General features: G+C 42.4%; 1 protein-coding gene across 4 annotated transcripts in view; it reads right to left on the bottom strand.

The window, feature by feature from the left end:
- The window catches only part of MTA3 (metastasis associated 1 family member 3), a 162,099-nt gene that overhangs the window by 3,536 nt on the left and 140,929 nt on the right, over nt 1-17,634 (bottom strand). For 2 of the 4 annotated variants that reach the window (XM_056853109.1, XM_056853110.1), the window contains one exon: nt 13,943-13,970. The exons of the other annotated variants lie outside the window; for them this stretch is intronic. In XM_056853109.1, coding sequence (XP_056709087.1) covers nt 13,943-13,970 — 28 coding nt within the window. The remainder of the gene's footprint in view (nt 1-13,942; nt 13,971-17,634) is intronic. 4 annotated transcript variants of the gene reach the window in all.

Genomic DNA, 17,634 nt, shown 5'->3' with positions numbered 1-17,634 from the left:
GGCCTAAAACCATGGTTTGAAGTCAGTTAGCTTAAACTATGGTTTCATGTGACATATGAAACGGATATGCTTTCTTATCCCTGGCTTGTTCCCTACTTCATGCATTCCCCAGCTACAGAGATATCTGGTTAGGAAAAAAAACAATGAAACCAACATTTCTCAAGGCACTCCCCCTCTCAGTTATACCAAAGAAAAGAAAACAAACAGACAAGGTAAAGTTACATTTTCTTCTGCATTCTAAAAGAGCATTTTTCTTAAAATTGTTTTGTTCTACAGAAACAAGAATTGACAAGAAAAATTGGCCAATATAGTAAAAAAAAAAAAATCTTTGTGAAAGATTGTCTTAATCTCCTTGTCTTCACAGTCCCTAATATCTTTTCCCACATATTGTTGGCAATGTTATACATTTTGAAATGTAATCAAAATAGTTTATGGACAGCGTATTTGCTGAAAAAGGGGGCTCTCATAAGCACTGGAAAATAGTATCTACCTTTGAAAGGAAGAACAAAAGACAGGGCACATAGTAGGAAATTTGGTTTACACATTTAGTAAATTGCTGTTTTCCCAGACTAGCTGAGGATTATTCAGCAGACAAGTGTTACTAGATTATCAATTTATAATTGTCATTACAGAGCCTCAAACATTTCTAGCTTTGCTCAGAACCACTGAACTAACCAACTGCAGTGCAAGGAACATACCCTCCAACATGTCCCAGATGAAACTGTAACATCCCTATTGTCATGCAAAGGATCACTGTGCAGTCCCTCCACCACCAATGTTACAGATTGCTGGAAGCTGTACTCTACTTGCTGTATTAATATTACCCTTCTATAGCCTATCCCACATCGTCTACAATGGACTTTTACTTGAAAAATTTACTAGAGAAATGTCCTACAATAAGTTATCGGTGGGTAGGGTTGCCAGACCCCCGTTGGGGGGCGGAGGATCCCCAACCCCTAGTGTAGGGTTGCCAGATCCCTCTTCGCCACCGGCGGGAGGTTTTTGTGGGGCGGAGCTTGAGGAGGGCAGGGTTTGGGGAGGGGAGGGACTTCAATGCCATAGAGTCCAATGGCCAAAGCGGCCATTTTCTCCAGGTGATCTGATCTCTGTCAGCTGGAGATCTGTTGTAATAGCAAAAGATCTCCAGCTAGTACCTGGAGGTTGGCAACCCTACCCTAGCGGCTGCTCCCTGCTGTTTCTCAGCTGCCCAGCTGAGTTCCCCAACCTTGTTTAGCATGTGGGCCCTTTCGGCATATTGAGGAATTGTTGTGAATAGAACTAAAAACAGCTGCCCCCCCTTCAGTGGTATCCTTCTACTCAAAGTTAATTTTTAAAACAATTTTGCAGTAAACTGCTCCTCCCTCTTCTCATTTCTGAACTAATATCTCCATTTCCATTTAATTTTTTAAAACAAACAAACAAAAAAACAGGATTTCTCCTCAACTATCCCCCAGCAAGGCTTGCTGCTTGCTCTCCTACTCTGCTATAGTTGTTTGGATATCCAGCTAGCGAAGCAGGATTGAGGCTGGAGTTATGCAGAAATTAGTCTGAAAATTGTTACATGTATTTTTACTTAGGTTGGGTTAAGACACAGTCACCTGCTCGATGCAGTGGTAACCTATCACTGTTGCTAAAAGAAAAGTATAAGTATAATTCAGTGCTTTGAGATGCTACTATTTGAGCACATCGCTCCACAAAATTCACAGTATAGTTCCTAGTATTGATGTTAGAGCCCCACAACAGACACACAGGGAAATACATGATGCTCTTGCAGAGGAACTTTGTTGCTAAACTTGGGGTAAACTTGTGCCATACCAAGTAAGATACTGGGCAAAGACAAAGAAATCTCCTGACCTAAAGAACACTGAGCAGCTCAGGATCTGAATGTTACATGGCCATAACCATGCATCTTCTGGCCGGTTCTCCTAGCAAGCTGTTCACTGGACAACTAGGGAAGTGTTGGAGGTACCTGCCTTGTACTCAGCAAAATCTTTTTTTTTCTTTAAAAATTAAAACTGAACAGCAAAGGATTGTTCCCTCATATCACAAGGAGGATATACTTCACAGATAAAACATCGGACCCATTTTTATCTAGATTTTTGTTCTAAGCCACAATGGATTGAGGAGGTAGCCACCTTTAAAGTTTAATTTCCGGTGCCTATGTCGTTGTGCATATGTGTGCGTGTGTGTTTTATAATGGTAAATGAATTTAATATGCTTAAAAGATAACATTGTATAGTGCTGTAATGAAATAGAGATCACCTTTTTATTGTGCTTTGCCCTTTGGTTGCTTTGAAAGGGTACCTAGTGTGAGAAGCAGAAGGGTTGGCTTGAAGATGCAACTCATCTCATGTACAAAAGAATGCTGCATGTGTATTCTGACATATACTATGCATTAATTTCTGGTGTGGTATCCTAACTGCATTACCACAGCCTTGTGGATGTGGGGGGAAATGTTCTCTGCCGACTGACAATGCATTAAAAAAAAGAAAAGACAATGCATTCCTTTGTAACTGCATGCAGAATCTGGTGTGTGTTTCCAGATGCAGAGACCGGGGCAATGATTTTTGTTTTCCACATTCTGTGTATGCAGAACTGCTGTGCTGTGTGTGCTTAGAAACTATCTGCTTAGGGTTGCCAGGTGCCCGGTGGTGGCGGGCAAACACCTGGAAATTCACCCCTCTGCCCACCGACCAGTTGAGGGTCGGGGGCAAACGTGCACATGCATACACATCGCGGCACATCACTTCCAGTTTACAACCGGTTTACAACCGGACGTGCTGCCTCACAAGGGGCCTTATACCACTCAAACTCCCAGTTTAAGTGGTAATGGGCCGCTTGGATGAGGCACTTCCGGGTGTAAACGCATTGCAAAGGGCCTTTTACCACTCAAGATCCCCTCAGCTCTGCCCCAAAAGTCTCCTGCTGGAGGAGAGGGGGGACCTGGCAGCCCTATATCTGCTACACAGGACTGCTGGATCTGGGCACTGAGCAACTAAGAAAAATGGAGCTGTGGTGTGCAGTCATCAAAGGTGCAACAGTGAGCCACAATGCTTGACAGAACCTTTGCAATACTCTGTTTTTAGCTAAATATAACACACTGTTGTTGACAGTGACACCATGCTTTGAATCCTTCTTTTTAAATTAGAAATTTGCATCAGGTCTGCATATAGACAGATACCTTGTACTCTTTGACAAATCTAACTTGGATGGATAGGGTTGCCAGGTCCCCTCTGGCAACTGGTGGGAGTTTTCTGGGGCTGGGGCAATGTGACCTGGAAGTGACCTGGATGTTCTAGTAATTGCCTCCAAAAACTCTATAGTTTCCATAGAGTTTGGGGGGAGTGTGCTAGAGTGTCTGCACCACTTCCAGGTTAGCAATCTCCTCTGAAAACTCTATAAAAACCATAGAGTTTGTGGGAGGAGAGTGCTAGAGCATCCACATCACTTCTGGGTTTACCTGGAAGTAACAATCGCCCCCCTGCTTCAGCTAGCTCTCTTCCACCCAATAACCAGCTGAGGGTGGTGGGTAGGGTTTCCAGGTGCCCGCTGGTGGCAGGCAAACCCCCGGTACAGTGCCCCTCTGCCCGCCAACCAGCTGAGGATCGGTGGGCAATCGTGCATGTGTAGGCCCGCGAGCACTAGTGGGAACCCTCCCCCTCCCTGGGGCGAGCGGGCAGCCCGTTGCAGCCGCACATGCCAGCAGGAACCCTTCCCTCGCCCTCCCCAGGGCGAGCGGGATGCCCAGTGCAGCCACGCGCACTAGCGGGAACCCTCCCCCTCCCCCTCCCCGGGGCGAGCGGGACGCCTACTGTAGCCGTGCACGCCAGCGGGAGCCTCCCCTCGCCCTCCCTGGGGCGAGCGGGCCGCCCACTGCAGCCGCGCGCAGCAGGCAGCACTTCCAGTTTACAACCGGAAGTGGTGTGTTGGTGCGCGCGTACCCCCACCCCCACAACAGAAACCTCCCGCCAAAGGTAAGTGGGGACCTGGCAACCCTAGTGGTGGGCAGCCTGGTGGATTGGCGGGCATGTGCCATTATCAGGCAATTGGCAAGCTTATGGATGGAGTTTACAGAGGGGACTAAGAAAGAAGCAGCTGTATGAAAAGACAGGAAAAAGTGGAAATATCTGTTGTGAATACTGATTACAATATACATGTACATATTAACAGATTTTTTTAAATTAAAAAGATGAAAAGCTTAAATAATAGAGCATGAGGGACAGAACACATTGCTAATGGGGCCATTGATGGTGGTGAAATGGAGTTTGGAAAGGTTTGACACCCTTTTGTGAAAGGTTATAGCAGTAAAAGCCTACATGAAAGAGGCGCTAGGCCAATCAGTGGGGGCAGATTTGTGATAATATAAAGGTAAAGGAAACAGGAACTATTTCAAGATGAAAATTCTAAGAGAAATACAGACACTAACAAGGTAGAACATAATGCCAATTCATACATTTATTTCTGATTCACTTTGACATGGCAAACACAGCCTGAGCTGAATTTCCTACTTGACAAATAAGTCTTTGATTGTTTTAGTCTCTGTGTCTATTACAATTACTTATAGCCCCAGAAAGCCGTTAAATTTGAGTTGAGGGAGCATATTGTGAATGGCAATTTTTGAGAAGTATTAATGCTTTCTATCAGACATTTGTAGGAGATTCATACATAAATAGGCAATCTCTAAAGTGAGATTTGATTTAAAATTATCTTCAGTGCTGCATCTCCAAGATTCAGTAATGAGTTCAGCTTTCTGAAGCAGAACCACATTCCTATTCGTTTATTTGTATGTTCAATACCTAGAGTTCAAAGGAAAGGTTGAACAACAACTAAGGTTGCCAGCTCTGGATTGGGAAATTCCTGGAAATTTGGGGTGGACCTTGGGAAGGGCAGAATTTGGGAAGGGACCTCAGCAGGGTATAACGCTACAGAGTCCACCTAGCCATTTTCTTCAGAAGAACTGGAACAAATCTTCTGGTAGTCCCTGGCCCTAAAACTATCCAGTTGCCCGCAATGAGATCTGGGCCCTGCAGGATCTAAATCAGTTTCCCAGGGCCTGCAAGACAGAGTTGTTCTGCCGGCCTATGATTGAGGGCAGCTACGGTGTTATATCTTGTCTGGCCTGAAGGTAGGAAGAAGGTGCTTGAGGCAGTTCACTAGCTTGTAGCAACAGAAACAGCCATCTGTCTGAGTATTCAGCTAAATGCTACTGAGCATGCTCGCTTACAATGGAGCACGCATTACAGCAGTAACTGAAGGCCTCTGCTAATTGGCCACCTATCAATTTTAGCCACTTTGTGGCATTTTCTGTTGAGGGCAACAAAATGCTACTTGTCAAAATTATCTATTACAAGGTGAATAATTTTAATTGCACTGATAATCAAAAACACAAACCTGCCAGCTTTTTGCTGTCTGACATTTGCTGTCAGAAAAACACAAGGATCTAAGGAAACAGTACCTCTAAGCGTGTACAGAAATGTTTATTCTGAGTAGACAGGAAGGAGGAGGAGGAGGAGGAGGAGCTGGGTTTTATACCCCGATTTTCTCTACCTTTAAGGAGTCTCAACCCGGCTTACAATCACCTTCCCTTCCTCTCCTCACCACAGTCACCTTGTGAGGTAAGTAGGGCTAAGAGACATCTGAGAGAACTGTGACTAGCCCAAGGTCACCCAACAAGCTTCATGTGTAGGAGTGGGGAAACCAACCCGGTTCACCAGAGTAAAGTCCGCGGCTCATATGGAGGAGTGGGGAATCAAACCTGGTTCTCTAGATCAGAGACCAACACTCTTAACCACGACAGGGCAGGTTAACTTTCATCCCTCATTTTTGGACCTCAGTGCCTCTTAGCACAAGCAGAGTGACTTTTGCAGGTGACAGTAAGTATTCTCTTACGGAAAACATTTTTGATTGCCCTGGCCATGTATCTGTCCTATCCTTTCCTATGTGAGCATGGAAGAATAAAGGCCATTTTGCAATCAGTGTCCACTGGTCATTTCCACAGATGGAAGAGACCTATGTCTGCAGAGTGTGACCTCTCTGTCTTCCTTTTCCCACTGTAGCCGAACCTTTCCTCAAAACACTGCTCCTGGAGTACTGGGGACCACTCAGAACAGCATTAAGGGCTACTGGAGGTCTGCTGCAAGAGTGGGAAATTGGCAAAAAAATACCACCACCCCACACACCTGTGGAAATCTTCAAGTGGATCCAAGTCAATACTTACAATGATAACTCTTTCTTCTGAGTCATTAATGCTATGTATTAGGGTTTGCCTGATTTCCCATGTTCTGCTGTAAGGTGTGTCCTATTAGCATTAACTCTCAATGTACCCAAGAAATTATTGGTAGGTTTCATAAACTCCTTTGGAATAGTTTCATAGTCATCCATGATCATTTGTTGAAGATCTTTACTTCAGTGCTAACAGAAAATGTCAACCTGATTGCTATAAGTTGTACAATTAAAAAAAATGACTTATTTTGTTTGATGTTAACAGCATGTTAAAATAAGACAGTTGGGGTTTCCTAGTATGACCACACTACTATTAAGTTTCAGTAGTCTGACAGGTTTTGGTAGACACCGATTACATCAACTTCTTTCCAACAACCCCTTTACTCTATTCCCCCCCCCCTTTTTTTACTGACTTGAGTTATGGAGTTATATTTATTGATAGATGTGGGGAGGAAAAGATTTGTATAGGAATAGGAATGCAAAAATCATACAATAGGGCATTATTGGTCCCACTGTGAGAGTATTATGGATAACAATTTGAGTGTTTTACAATTTATGATATTCAGGAGCAAATGCCCAAAGGTCTGTGTAGGGTCTGAGCATTGCTGGAAAATACATCAGGTGTTTCTTTTCCACTGTCTGGGAAGCTGTTCTTTCCTCCTGTTACTCTTCTGTAGATTCTGCATGAATATTTATGCAGGGAACTGTTCTTTGTTCACAACAGAAAATACTGGTGTTTGTTACTCTGTAACTTTTTCCCAACTTCACTTTAAAAAAACGGGACACTGTTGTATGACAAACATCCCTTTTATAAAGGGAATAGGGTACTGGTAAAATGGGAAGTAAAAAAACAAACAAACATTGAGTAAAATGGAATTGTTCAAGACTGGATTGTATAAACTGGATCTGGATTATATAGGCTGTTTTTAATAGGCTGGATTAGGGTTGCCAGCTGCCAGGTAGTAGCAGGAGATCTCCTGCTAATTCAACTGATCTCCAGCCGATAGAGCTCAGATCACCTTGAGAAAAATGGCCACTTTGGCAATTGAACTCTATGGCATTGAAGTACCCTACCCTCCCCAAACCCCGCCCTCTTCAGGCTCCACCTCCAAAATCTCCCGCCAGTTGAGAAGAGGGACCTGGCAACCCTAGGTTGGATCCATACTAACTTTTCCAATCATGCTAGGTACTTTTGTTGGAGGAAAATAATGTTGTCCCCCCCGCAATCCACTGATCTCCCGAAAATGCTGCTCCTGGGAGAGAGGGGACCCCCTGGAACTGAATGAGAGGCAAATTGAGGATCTGCAGCAGGAAGAAGGAATTGGTGGAAATCTTCCCACCCCTTTCATTAATGGAACATTTAATCTGGATGCAACCCACTGTATGAAAATTTTAGACAGTTTTCCGCTGTTGCATTGTTTACTAAATCAAGCCTGAACTGTCTCTAGAAGCTAAAATGACTAAACTGAGGCTACTGTACTTCAGTCACATTATGAGAAGACTCACTGGAAAAGACAACAGTGCTAGGAAAAGTTGAAGGCAACAGGAAAAGAGGAAGACCCAACATGAAATAGATTGACTCAATCAAAGAAGCCATAACCCTCAGTTTTCAAGACCTGAGCAAGGCTGTTAACGATAGGACGTTTTGGAGGACACTGATTCATAGGATTGCCATGAGTTGGAAGTGACTTGACAGCACTTAACACACATATTGTTTACTAGAGGCCTGAATATCTCAGACTAGCCCAAGTTTGTCAGAGTGTGGAAGCTAAGCAGGGTTGGTCACTGATGTATTTGGATGGGAGACTACCAAGGAAAAACAGAGCTGCTATGCAGAGGAAGACCATAGCAAACCACCTCTGCTCATCTCTTACATTCAAAACCCTACAGGGTCACCAGAAGTCAGTTGTGACTTGATGGCACTTAGCTATTAATTATTATTTACCAGATTATTATATTGTGTGCTCTTATTTTATAATCCAGTTTTATTGTACTGTTGTATACTGGTCTGTATTGGATACTTTTCTAATTCTGTAATCCACCTTGAGTCTCAAAAGAAAGACAGATTACAAATGAAGTATGTAAATAAATAACACAAATAAATAAATTAATATTGTGTCCCCTCCTTCCTGTTATCAGGCAGCAGCCATTTAAGGTAAGCCAAAGAGTGTCTTGGAAAGTGAAATAAGATTGCTCTTGGAGTTGTGCCAAAAGAGACCAAAACTAAGGAATACCCAAATCTCTGCAGATCATTTACAGTTTTTGTATGGGCAAAATTTGTTTGACCAGAGATGACAATGAAAGGAATAAGTGTTAATACTCTACCGCAAATACCAGTAGCATGTTGCTTTCTGATCTATTTTTGACTGCTATTAATTGTCCAAAATTTCTTTGCAAAACTTCAAATGTATGATGTCCTAATTCAGACGTTTGTCCTGCGTTCTCAGTTAAGACTATGTTGTTGCTAAAAGAAGCACAAGAATGTTGTCACCCAGGAGAGAAGCATTAAGTCACTGGGGGAAAGTTCTAGTGATTTAATCATCTGCAACAACCTCTTAAAAGGTAAAGGTCCCCTGTGCAAGCACCGGGTCATTCCTGATCCATGGGGTGACGTCACATCCCGACGTTTCCAAGGCAGACTTTGTTTACAGGGTGGTTGGCCAGTGCCTTCCCCAGTCATCATCCCTTTACCCCCAGCAAGCTGGGTACTCATTTCACCGACCTTGGAAGGATGGAAGGCTGAGTCAACCTTGAGCCGGCTACCTGAAACCGACTTCCGTCGGGATCGAACTCAGGTCGTGAGCAGAGCTTTTGACTGCACTACTGCAGCTTACCACTCTGCGCCACAGGGCTCTTAACAACCTCTTACCCCTGTCATTTTTACCCGATGGAAGGAACTGTAGAGTCTGTTCAGTGTTGCCACCTAGTGGCCTAGTTTAGTCATTGTTGGGGAAGTTGTTCCTGTTTCCGGGCTGTTCTAAGATGGATGCTTGGCTGAGGCATTATGATGTACATCAGCTATACCCACTCTGATTGGCTGGTTCGGACCTCATATATTATTGGAACCACTTACAAACTCCTTCCTAATGAGGAAGGAACCTGTACCACTGCTTGGTACCACAGCATTCAGTATGGATTATACTTTTTAACTGTTGCCTCATAGAGAGGTATAAGAAGACTGAAATGACTGACCAGTGTCCATCTTATGAAGAAGATCCACAACATATGGATAAAAGTATACTAGATGTGCCAGAGTTAAACAAAATACCTTTAAAACAAAATATCTTGCCTTATTAGTCATGTGAGTGGCTATAGAAGAAACAGACCTTTGGCTTTGTGTCTACCCCACAAATGTACATATATAATGAACTAAGGCTGTCAGTGTAGAAGCAGCTCCAGTGTTGGAATGGCTTTTCCATTTGCAGAAAAAGGGTGGGAGATTTTTGATGACCCCCCACACACACACTTGTAGTGCTTTAGACTCTCATTTCCTCCCTGCATCATACCTTCCACTGACCCACAGGAGCTCTCTTGTTTGCAGTGTTTTGTGATCCAAGCCCATGTTTCTTTTGCTCAATTTATTTTCTTCCCATGAGAAACTGTGTGGAAGCTTTTTAACCATACTTTGATCAAAATTTAGCAGGGCTACCAGGAGCAAGATAAAATATTTGGGAGCATTAATGTACCTAATCTGAATTCTAGAGCATTCACAAAAACATATACATAGGTCTTCCTCAATAAAATTTATGGGGAAATTTATGAAAGTTATGGAGAGTATTTTCTGCACAGAGAGAACAGATAAAATTATTAAAAAGAAAAAACAAATTCATCTGCCAAAAAGTAGCCCATCATTAAGATTAGCAGCTGCAATCTGTAAAGGAACAATTCCAATAAGGGAATAGGAGCCTTCAAAGTTAAGTCATTGCTTATGTGTCTGATTTTACTTTGAGATTTAAATATTGCAAAGTTCACAGTTAAACAATTTGTGCCACAGTTTATCATCAAGGTTCTTAGTACTTTATTTCATTTTTGTGTATTTGCCTGAAGTTTTATCTGGTTTCTTGTGTGAAGTTTGCTTGGCTGCAAAAGAAAGCAACTCAACCATCCTCTCTTGATGCGCTCAACTTGTTGAGCTCAGAACCTTTTAAATAAAGGGTTTTTTTCCTATCAAGATTGGTGTTTTGTATGATTTTACGTGCTGCATGCTTGAACAGATTATTTTTCAGTATTTGACTTGCAGTATAATCCTATGCGGAATTACGCTAATCTCACTGAAATCAATGGGTTTAGACTAGAGTAACTGCATGGAACTGTACTAGTTGAAAACTTAGTCTAAAGCAATATTCCACTCCAATCACAAAATCAGTTTAATGTGCTTGACATGAAGTGAAGTCACAGGGGGTTGAGAACTTTACTATCAGAGTATGGGATACTTTTTCAATTTATTCAACCTGAGGATGTGGCCAGGATTCTTGGAAGTTTGAAATTTACCATCTGCTTGTACAACATTTGCCATATCTGACTGCTTAAATCTACTGCCGGGGGGGGGGGGGGGGATCGACAGATCCAGGAGTCTGTGGAAACTGTGAACAGGTGCCTGGAGGCAGTTTTGAAGTGGATGAGGGCTAACAAGCTGAAACTCACCCTTACAAAATGGAGATGATCCTGGTGGGGGAAAGGTTTGAGCCAGAAGTCGGAATATCTCCTTTTAAAGGAGAAGATTCGAAGCTTGGGGGTGCTGCTGGACCCAAATCTCCTGTTGCACAAACAAGTATCAGCGGTGGACAAGGCATCCTTTGCCAGTTTCAGCTGGTGAGCCAGCCACAGCCCTCCCTAGGCAGGAAAGATCTTGAAACTGTGGTGCATACACTTGTAACATCTAGATTTAATTACTGCAATGCCCTTTACTCAGGGCTGCCCTTCAAGATTGTCCTGAAGCTACAGTTGGTACAGAATGCTGCAGCCAGACTGTTGACCAGAGTGGATCATAGGGACCATATCACTCCAGCCTTGTTTCAACTTCACTGGTTCCAGATTTGCTTCTAGGCCCAATTCAAGGTGCTGCTGTGGACCTTTGAAGACCTATACAATGTAGGACCAGTATACCTTAAGGAGTGCCTTCTCCCATATGAACTTACCCATTCACTGTGGTCATATTCAGGATTGTCAACCTCCAGGTGGTGGCTGGAAATCTCCTACTATTACAACTGATCTCCAGCTGATCAAGATCAGTTCATCTGGAGAAAATGGCTTTTTTGGCAATTAGACTCTATGGCATTGAAGTCCCTCCCCTCCCCAAACCTCACCCTCCCCAGGCTCTGCCCCCCAAATTTCCCAACCAGGAGCTAGCAACCCTATCCCCCACCATGAAGCTAGATGGGTGGCAACACAGGAAAAGGTCTTCCCAGTTGTGGTGCCAAAACTTTGGAACTCCCTCCCCATGCAAGAGTCTTTCTCTGCCATTGTCTTCCACCAGTGAGCGAATACTTTTTGGTTTTGCTTGGCATACCCTATGTAAACTGGTATTGGCCATCCTTCCTGGCTGTGTTTTTTGTTTGAATGTTTTTTTTTATTGTTAAATATATATATACGTTTTATTTGCTGTTTTAAATGTTTTAATGCATTGGTGTTCACCACCTTGGGAATGCTATTTGGGTGGAAAGGCAGCATAGAAATGTTTCAAATGAATAAATAAAATAAAATAATTTGGGCCAGGAGATGGTGACTTATGAGCTCACCAACCATTAGAGTTTCCACAGGACAGCCTACCACTGGGTTATGATCGTAGACTCAACATTACCTTTCCCCCGCCGCCACAGTAACCTCCATGTTAAATAGTTGTGTGAATTTCCCCTTGACAGTATAACCAGTCTGGTACATTTGTGCGGACATATTTGTATGTTCTGGTTGAAGAGACTTAAATGAGAACTACAGAAGCTCAAAGTTCTCTTTCTTCCTGTTGCTGTTCATGTGATATATCAATTCCAGCCACTTCTTGTAGGCAAAGCTATACTATCTCAATCCCTTTTATTTGTCCACTTCATTAACTTATTCCTGCTCAGCCAGACTAGAAATGAAGTAAACAAACTCTCCAGCATGTCTGGAGTCCCTCCCTCCAGTTCCCATTATTGAGGCCATCAGATAGAAGGAAGGAAGCAGTCAGGCACCATTCCATAATCTTCTCTGCCTGCCCAGAGAAAGAGGATACTAAGGGCCAAAAGACACAATACTTTTTTTAATGAATTGAGTCTCGATTCCCTGGACCCAACCTGCTTTCACCTCAGTCACACTTGAGCTGCAGGAAACATCACTTTTAAAGCCTGTAGGAGCCAATTTGACTCACAACAGTGGTGTGGGGGGGCATGACTCCCCCCCCCCCACACCTTTTCATGAGCTGAACTGCCTGCATAGGGAGTTATTTGCATAACTTTGGAGATACCCTCCATTTTACCCTCACAACAATTCTGCAAGGTTGGTTAGGCTGAGATTGTATGAGTGGTCCCTAGTCACGTCTCTCAGATCCTAGTTCAACTCTCTAACCACTGTACCACACTGATGCAATGTGCATTTTGTACCTTTGATCTATAGCCTACATGTCAGGGATTCAAATATATAGTCTGCACAGTAAGAATTTCAGGAACAAACAATTGCCTTTCCTTTTCACTGTCCTAACTGTTGAACAAGAATTAGACATAAACTGATTCCCAGTGTAGATATAGTTATTCCTGGAATTCCTGGAATGCACTAGCTTAGACTACTGTCAGCAGCTCACATGACTGAAGGCTCCTCCATGTAAAAAAGGGGGGGGTATTCTCCCTGTATTTCTCCATGAAACACTAGCTTTCAATGTGTAGGGACTGTGTTTGGGAGGGAGGATTCAAGAATGCAAGCTCATTCCAGCCAGATGTGTGATCCAGCTAGGGTTTGTGGAGACTGGCCCTACATTTGGAGTCGCCCAGAAGGCTGATCAGTCAGAATTTCTAGTTAATGTCTACTTAATACTTGTAAACTAACCATAAAGGGTAGCTGTGTTAGTCTGTTGATAGCAGTAGAAAAGAGTAAGAGTCCAGTAGCACTTTAAACACTAGCAAAATTTCTGGCAGGGTATGACCTTTCGTGAGCCACAGCTCACTTCTTCAGAAAGCTCATACCCTGCCAGAACTTTTGTTAGTCTTTAAGTTACTACTGGACTCTTACTCTTTTCTATTGTAAACTAACGTGGGACTTTCTCCTGTAAATGGAGCTTTGGGAATTTACAACCAGGATGCGGAGTACATAAAATTCATTGTCAAAACTATTGCTCTAAACGTTTAGAACCATACATCCTTTAAATTATTCCTTCTTATTTCTTGGGGCATTGATAAAAAATGCTTGCAGTGTCTTCCCCCTCCCCCTCCCCCCATCACATGGATTAAAAATACCAGGATTAAGCGGTATATCTTGTTTTCATTCTTGGGTTCCAGTTATGTATAAGGCAGGTGTCTTAAATAAAAGAAGAAACAGAATTAGATTGGAGCCCTATTATATACCTAGGAAGCCAATTATTCTGGGAAGAGAGTTGCACTGAGAATTACAAATGGTTTCTGCAACTCTGTAACACCTCTGTCGTCCCTTCTTAAGTGAATCTCTCTATCATCAAAAGGTGAGCTATGCAGGCTTATTAAATAGAAGGTCATGTTGCTGTTTTAGTGAATAGGCTCCCAATGGAGTTGGCACTTACCGTGAGAAGGTTTCTAACTGCTTCCGCACTGAAAGGAAACAAGCATTGAGTCATTCAAGAGTCGTTCCAGATGCACACATTCTTATTGGCCCCTTCAAGGAAAGCCTATGGAAGCGACTGGCTAATATAAACTACTTAGACCAATCAAGTTCACACAATTTGTTTGTTTATTTATGTATCTATTTAAGCTCTAAAAGATCTCAAACTGTAAAATATTGGAATGATGCATCTAATCTTCACAATCAGAGTTGATTCTAATGTGCAGGCTGGGTACATTTCATGCAATGAGCAAAAAATGTGTAGTGGGAACTGCATTTTTGTGCACTTAGACACATGGGGTGGTTTCCTAAAAATTAACAAAGACAAGAATTAGAAAACGAAGATGAATACTTTCTCAGCGAATACTCTACAGTCAGTGTGAACAATGATCTAAAGTTGTATATTTTTCCCCTTAAAGTATAATCTCATCTGTCCAAAATTATGCTGCTAAACAACAAATATTTCTTGTTTATGGACATTCTCCTAGTAACCTACTTACCTACTTTCTTTACATTAGAACAAACCTTGTATTTGAGCTCTGTCTTTTGCCACTCCTTTGTTTTCCGAAAATAATTACTTGTATGCTGGATGGTGTAATATACCCATGATTATCATGAAGGCTATCTCTATGAGGAAGCCAACTGAGGCAGTCAACTCAGATAGTGGATAGGGGGTGGGTGGGTGGCAACCTGCCATCCTTGCCCATTGCCAGCATCCCATTCACCCTGCTGCTGCCTCTACCTCACTCTCACCAACTATGTCCCTGCCTCCACAACTGCCCAGGAACCAAGAGAATTAATCCTCCCTGCCCCTTTTTTCCTTCCAGCCCTCTTAAAAAAAACCACAGCAAGCCAAACATACCTGACAGGGCTTCCCAAACTCTGGCAAAACTCTTTCCTTTTGTGAGAGTTCAGCCATTATATGGGTTGCCCTGGCAACCCTGATGATTACTGGGTTGCTTCGGAATATAAATTCTTAGTAAAATAAATAACGCAAGGTAATCATGTTGCAAAGAGGGTACACCAATATTTATGCTGCTGTTTCATTCAGCAAATATGAAAAGTGTGAATGACAGATGTATGTTGCATGTCAGGAGAGAGAGCTCATTCAGGGCTTTTAGTCACGTGTGATCTGTGTAATGAAGGATGCACCTGCCATTTGTGGTTCACTTTTTTCTCATGAGGAACACTGATGTGACCCATAGCAAGCATGATTATCACGTGTTGTGTAGAGATACTTCTAAAGATGTACAATTGCTAACTTAGAACTTATTTATATTTTTCTTATTATTATTTTTCTCCTGATTTCTAAGCCTTGAGGGTATAAGATTCATTACATGGCTTTTGCTTACACTATGGACTCATACACGCTTGGACTGCATCCACACATGGCTGGATACTTTGCTGTAGCAATCATTCTCCTTGTGGATTGTCTTACTCTACAGAAAAATCCATTCATGGGTGCAGTATCTCCCCTCCCAACTTTTAACAACCCTTTCACCTAAGCAAAAGTGACTGAATGATAGTGGAAATGAACAGTACAATCCTATACAGAGTTATTCCAGTCTAAGCCCATTGAAATGAATGTCCAAAGCTGTTCAACACACATAATAGGAATAATGGGAAACAAAATACTAGCAGATATTGTTGGAAAATTTGGACTAGGTGCATGAAATGAAGCGGGAGAGGAACTCATAGAATTCTATGAAGACATGTTGTTCATTGCAAACACGTTTCAGGCAACTGAACCGAAGACTGTATAAGTGGCCATCACCAGATTGCCAATACAGAAACCATATAGATTACAAAATTGGAAGCAGCAGATGGAGAAGCTCTGTTCTCTCTGTTAAACAAGACCAGGAGCTGATTCTGGCACAGACCATGAATCATTAATATCGAAAATTAGAATAAATCTGAAGAAGAACCCGACAACTTCCGGTGCTGAGCTGGGCTGAGTGCTGCGTCTTCCCAGGGGCTCCTGGGGAGTATCCAAGTTTGCGTGTGATTTGGGGTGTTTTATTGCACCCCAACCCAGCCCTTGCAAGTGGGCTGAGAGGCAGGAATTCCCTGCAGCCATATATGCGGTTTGACCTCCTGAATACTCTGAGGTAGCTTTAATAAGCCCCCCGGAGTTTCAGACGTTTGGTCCCGTGGGCACGAAGGGATTGAAATCGCCAGCGCGCAACTTCGGCTTTAGACTCTACCCTCCAGCACCCTATAAACATCATAAGGACTACATTAAGATTAAAGCCTCACCTCCGGGCGCCCAAGTGAGTAGATAAGAATCCTTCGTCTTTCACTGGCGTCATCGAATAACAGGGGGTTGAAGAAAATATTCCTGGTAACCGTTTTTCTCCCTTAATTGAACTGGATGATTTTGTTGTATGAGATCCATCAGATAAAGCAGCAGGAGCCTTATCAAACTGATCAACTTAAATTAAAACAACGAGCTTGAATGATTGATGTAAGATCTGCCAATCCGACGCGTTCTTAAAGGAAGGGGAGGGAGGAACTTTTGAGAAGTTACATGAGGAAAAAAAGGTCCTCCAGCCACGTGTACAACAAAGAGGATCCTTTGACCGGAAGACTCTGTGCTTTACCTCTCCACTGCTCTACAAATCAACAGGAAGAAGGTCGTAAGACCGGAAATTCGTCTTACTCGTGTTACACCAAAACCACTCCTGAAGGTAATAACCATAGAGAAGAGACGATAGAAGGTCTACGATTAGGTAATCCCTGGAATACTTCCTGGCTCAGCCGATCTAGAGCGTCTGGTAAAACTCGTTGGTATTTCTAACTTTAAAAAGTTTTTTTAAGTTTAAATACTTATTTTTTCAACCCGAAAAAGATATTAAGTTGGACAATAAAGTATTCTCTATTAACTACATGCTGGACTCCTGCTAGATGACCATCAAATTTTTAATAAAGTTACATACTCTGGAGCCTCTCCCTGATCTGGCTAAATACATAGCCCTGCTCTTATGAAATCAAAGGGAATTCTACTGAATTCAATCATGGAAAAAAAAGTACAGGACATGTTTGCTAAATATTCTGAGGCGACAATTAAACAATTAAAACAGATTTCTACACAGATGGCTCAATTGATTTCAGTGATGATGACTCTTGACCAATCATCACTGGTATGTAATCAGAAGTTGAATCTGGTTACAGAAGACATAAAAGTCTTGAAAATTCAAATGATGACTACAAATATGGACATACAAGCAATGGATCCTTCTGCCCAAAAAGTCACGGAAGAATATCAGGATATAAAGAAGAAGACAGAAGTTCAAGAAAGTAACCAGCCGGCGACAAAGAGACCAGACATACAAGAAATGGACTTTTCATTTAAAAAAGACATGGAAGGACGTGTGGATACAAGGAAGAAGAGAGCAGATCAAGGAACACAGATTGAAGCCACGATGGGGATTAAGCCCAGAAAGAATTATTTTTGGATATGCACCTTGCCTGAGGAAATGAGAGAAAACAAAGAAATCTTGTTCCCATACCTGACTGACTTATTTCAGTTACAGAAGGAAGTATTAGACCATGGTTAAAGGATTGACTTAAATATGATTGCTGGATTGGAAGGCTTTGACAGTGTGGACGGGTGGCATGGCTATTTTAAATTTATGTTAAATGGAAAGGGACAAA

Source organism: Euleptes europaea, chromosome 7, assembly GCF_029931775.1.
Source record: "Euleptes europaea isolate rEulEur1 chromosome 7, rEulEur1.hap1, whole genome shotgun sequence".
NCBI lineage: Eukaryota > Metazoa > Chordata > Lepidosauria > Squamata > Sphaerodactylidae > Euleptes > Euleptes europaea.
Note: the sequence above shows the minus strand (reverse complement) of the source record. Positions and strands in the feature narration are given on the sequence as shown.